The sequence below is a fragment of the Branchiostoma floridae genome, unplaced genomic scaffold, assembly GCF_000003815.2.
Source record: "Branchiostoma floridae strain S238N-H82 unplaced genomic scaffold, Bfl_VNyyK Sc7u5tJ_914, whole genome shotgun sequence".
NCBI classification, from domain to species: domain Eukaryota; kingdom Metazoa; phylum Chordata; class Leptocardii; order Amphioxiformes; family Branchiostomatidae; genus Branchiostoma; species Branchiostoma floridae.
In genome coordinates, this window is record NW_023365966.1 from 1 (window position 1) to 4,777 (window position 4,777).

Genomic DNA, 4,777 nt, shown 5'->3' on the forward strand with positions numbered 1-4,777 from the left:
TTTGACTTAGTCAGGTGCGAAATGGACCAGGTGTGAAATGGAACCAGTTGAGTGTCGCGCAGTGATCCGGTTTTTGTATTTGAAAGGACGCACACCAAAGAAGACTTTTGATGAAATAAATGAAACTTATGGTGATGATGCCCCATCATATGACCTTGTAAAACGCTGGCATCCTGAATTCAAACGTGGCTGGAAGTCTGTGGAAACAGCTCCCAGACCTGGTCGTCCCTCTTGTGCCATTGATGAGGCATCAGTTGGAGGACCAACCTGGGGTGTCCTACAAAATCGGTGTCCAGAGCTGCATCAAACGATGGGAGAAATGCATAATTCTGGGTGATTCCTATGAAGAGAAAGACTAATAACTGTGCCAAGTTTCATTAATCTCCTGCTATGGGAAATGGGTCAGGACCATTACTAATTGCACGCCCCTCGTAGCTCTAGTCGATGTAAATTTTCGAGTCTACAACAGGTTAAAATATCAGTACGCAAAGCTGATATTTTTTCCTGATTATGTCTACATGAACTGTGAGTGCACGTGAGTAGACCATGTTATCCCAAGCATTTCTAAAGGAATAAAATGATGATAAATACTTATCGATAAGTAAAATGATAATACTAATACCTATTGATCATTAGCTGCTAAATCACTTTAGAAAGTATTCTCCCATTTTTCCACAAAAATTCAAACTAGCAATTAACTGTCGAGTAAAGCTAGTTCACCTTTATCCGTGGGGAACCTATATTTGTTTCTACTAAAGACAGGGTGTTGGGGAATATCATATAGATGGACTGTGTAGTTTCAAATTGCAATATTTTCACAACATTGCAGTTTGAACCACCGTCAGTTGTCTTGATATTCATAATTACTGTGATTGTAAACAAGGATATAGAAGTATAATAAAAGTGATCCAAAGTTACTAACCCCTATGATATTTGTTCCTCATCTAACTTAAACAACGTCATATCATATGAAAGGAAAGATTGCTAGAATACGATTACATCGCTTTATAATTAATGTAGTTATGTGTTGCTTATAAACTATTAAAATAGACCTCCCTAATCATATTTTGAAGACGCGAAACAAAAAATGCAAATAGATGATCTGTTCATCCGTAGTAGCGACAGATACTTTTGCTAACTCTTAGCTTCAAGGAAAGTGTTCTACGGTTTCTTCTGGTTGAATATGACACTCGTCCTCTTTATGCTCTTTTGGTCAGTCAAGCAGTCATACCATTCAAGGTCCTGGAAGAAAAACGGACAAACAATAGTAATGAAAATTGCATTTCAACAATATCGCCTCCACCCTCAAGATTGACAATGTTAGAAAGATATCTCAATAAATGTATGTATCCCTAATTTCGCGGGGTAACATAAATCTAAAATCATCAATGATGTGGGGTAATTTTTATCCGTTGTATTCAAAAACATGGTATTTACCGGTTTCAAACTGTATTTTGAAAATAGTGCAATCTAGAATTACTGTTGGTAGACTTGATATCCCTGTATACCGTGTTTTTAAATACAACGGATAAACCCCCCGAATAAAGGTAGGCTAGCACTAGATTTCTGATACAAATTATCGCTCAGTCAAGGATAGAAAGGGGGCCTAATATATAATATCCAGCAAAAAGGGGCCATACTGAAGACAAAATTCTTTTTCACCATCTGTCGGCATCATTGTAGGCACTTCTCAGGTAGGGCAGGCGTCCTCGTTGCATCCGGATTCCACGGTCTCAGTCAGTCCCGTTGTCACGCCGTCCGTCAGGGTACACTCAGCGCCTCCTGCTTCGGGTGCCGGGTTGTTACAGGTACGGGTACGGGTATAGGTGCCGCCGCCGCAGGGCAAGCTACATGCGCCATCCATCCAGTCGGACCATCCTCCATTTCGAACTATGAAATGAAGAACAATTGTTATCTAAAATCTATAAAAAAACGCCATATCGGCCTCTATGGAGTATTTTCTTTCAAAATCATTGCAGTAGCCTGTGTAACATAAACTCTGCTGTCTGGGGCTGTAACTGACTCTTTCCCTTGGAGGCCGACCGGATGTTGGAATAGAGTACTACTAAAGATGGGGTGTTTCACTGGCTACCTAGGTACATTTTATGATCATTTATATCTACAAAGTTAAAGTCACAGTACTCACTGCATCCCTCTTCTACGCCCCCCATAAGCCTCCATTTTCTGTCCTCACAGTAGTGCCTCCTGTCTGGGCCATAGTAGCCGTCCGGACATGCGAACGTACAGATAGTGCCTTTCTCAAATGGTCCGGCGCCGGTGCAGTTGCTTGATGCGTAGTTGAGGGGTAGAGTCGGTGGACCACAAGACCTGCCTAGTGAACGGAGTAATAAAATGGTATTAGATAACGGTGTTGCACCACCACATACGGCAGAGGCAAAATCAGCGCTTACAGCAAGACATGTAAAGGTTAGGTGTGATAGGTGTAATATAACAGGCTGATTATGCCGGTTATACAAACATAGATGCATATTTTCAATATGTGTGCGCGCGCGCGCGCGCGTGTGTGTGTGTGTGCGTGAGTGCGTGCGTGTGAACGTTTTTTACGGCACGTAATGCTAGCTATAGTTCAACTTTATCCGCGGGGTAGCCTATATCCGGCCGTTGATGTAAAAAAAAAACACCAATGTACTAAGGGACATTAGTCAGTCAACGGACGATATAATTTCAATCTGCAATATTTTGAACATATGACAAATCACCGTCTGTCCCTAAACACCCTTTTATAAACGACGGATATATGTTACCCCGCGGATAAAAGTCAACTAGTATTACTTACATCTGCACTTAAGTTTGCGGGCGGGCCTCCAACGCTTAGGCCTGATTTTACAGTCCCTCACTGCTTTGCCTCTGAATCTCACACAGCCAAAATCGCATACGCAGGTGCAGATGGTCTGCTTCCTGTACGTTGCAGCCGGTGGTACAGCAGCTCCATGGTACGTGCAGCTGGTGCAGTCAACATTAGGATATACCATAGCATCGCATCGCGCTGTATGGGGGAAAATATCATTATCAACATTGGCATGTATGAGGAACCCTCTATATTCCTTATAGAACCCTTTATATTCTGAAATTAACCCTTTAGTGTCCAAAGAAGAACCCTTCAGATCTTAAAAAGATCCTGAAAAGAACAATGTTGATCTGAAAAGAGCCAAAAAGAATATCTCAGATCACAAAAAGAGCCATTTTGCATGTAAGAAAGACCCTATTCTTTCGATTCTCAGAAGATTCAAGATTCTAAAGATGATATTCTGCATTCTAAAACAAAACCCTTGTAATTATAAAAAAAGAACCCCTAAGATCCTAAACAAAACCGTCTTGATTTAAAAAAAAGAGACTTCCCCAAAGTTTAGATAATGGAAACATTCTCTACATAAAAAAACCTCTAGATTCTGAAAAATGATTATATTCTAAAAAGAACCCACTAAATTACAAAGATAACCACCACATTCTACAAGGGACCCTCTGCATTCTAAAAAGATGCCTTTGTATTCTAAAAACAGCCCCCTAGACTCCAAAGTTTAGTTCTTGGTACATATTTTCATTAACATATACATACATTATTCACGGAAGCAAAGAGCGAATAGATACACAGTGTGAAAGATAGAAATGTCACCAACATACGGTATTTCTTTCTTTTCTTTCCTCCTACCACTGGACTTGCAATGAACAGGATGGCAATGAAAAGAGCTAAACCAACGTAAGTCCTGGAAAAAAACGCAGCAAGAAAGCAACGTCAATTCATTGTCATTTTAAATTAGGATAGGTTAATACAGAAATGTTCGCGGTGGTTTTCAGTTTGTGATTTCATTAGAACCATCTGTAAAATGTGTATACTGCCTTGCCCCGTCTAACCCTTTGTCTGGACACTAGCGTTAAAGAGACATTCCACTCCAGAAGGGAGTGATATTTTCCAATATATAACGTATCAATAAATGCATAATCAATCGACCTTTTGTGAGATTCCACTTGTGGTAAATTACGCGATGTATGTTTTGTAAACAAATATGACACTCACTAAACCCATGCAGACCCTCCCTGTGCATTTTCTATACGTTTATACCTTAGGCACTTCCTTTATCGTGCATATTTGTGGAATATATGAGGAGCGCTAAGCACACCAAGAAGGCCAATTGCTTATAATTAGTAGATATCAAAGAACACAGAACAAGATGAGTTTTTCTTAGCGCAAATGGATTTTGTTGCTATCGAAGTTATTGCTAGATGAAAATGGTAATGTATTTATATCAAAACTATAAGGCAGAAATAATTCTGAATGATATTGAGACTCCATCCAAATTTCTGAGTCACTATGCACTCTTTCATAAACACTGTATAGCGTTACAATTGGGCAAAAAGAATTAGGAACTTCCCCAGAACCAGTCAAGAATTGCATCCAACAAATGAATGAATTTCAAACAGATAACATTGTGTGAATCTATTTTTGATCTCGCAAAAAAATTCACAGTGTGAAAATGAGCCCTGCAACTATGACGTTAAATGTAAAACATGGGAAAGGACATATCATTCAAAAAATAAATACCAAAACAGTGTTGATATGTTTACCTCTGGATAAATAAAACAAGGGGAAATGAAATCACAAAGTTCCATGAAGGTAAATTTGCTGTACTGACCTTGGTGCTGATAGAGCCATCATTAGTAGATAACCCCAGACACTTTTCAGGTGGATCGCTAGAGGCCGCTGCTGTAGAACTTAAAAGCACAAATTGAACACAGACCGATCTTTGAATACCCTACT

General features: G+C 39.6%; 1 protein-coding gene across 1 annotated transcript; it reads right to left on the minus strand.

Moving 5' to 3' along the window:
- Positions 1-438: 438 nt before the first annotated feature.
- Positions 439-4,776, minus strand: LOC118409059 (hemicentin-1-like). Its single transcript, XM_035809927.1, has 6 exons — positions 4,653-4,776; positions 3,643-3,725; positions 2,798-3,007; positions 2,147-2,332; positions 1,663-1,890; positions 439-1,242 (listed from the first exon to the last, which is right to left on the minus strand). Exons 1-5 carry the CDS (start codon positions 4,673-4,675, stop codon positions 1,691-1,693), a joined length of 702 nt encoding a protein of 233 aa, XP_035665820.1. The 5' UTR covers positions 4,676-4,776; the 3' UTR covers positions 439-1,242; positions 1,663-1,690.
- Between the last annotated feature and the right edge of the window lies 1 nt (position 4,777).

Bases quoted from the DNA above. Each gene is read 5' to 3' on its own strand.
- LOC118409059 (XM_035809927.1), bottom strand. From the start codon at position 4,675: ATGATGGCTCTATCAGCACCAAG. The intron at 3,726-4,652 runs GTCAGTACAGCA...GTTTTTTTCCAG, and splicing joins ATGGCTCTATCAGCACCAAG to GACTTACGTTGGTTTAGCTC. The intron at 2,333-2,797 runs GTAAGTAATACT...TCCGTTCACTAG, and splicing joins CCGCAAACTTAAGTGCAGAT to GCAGGTCTTGTGGTCCACCG.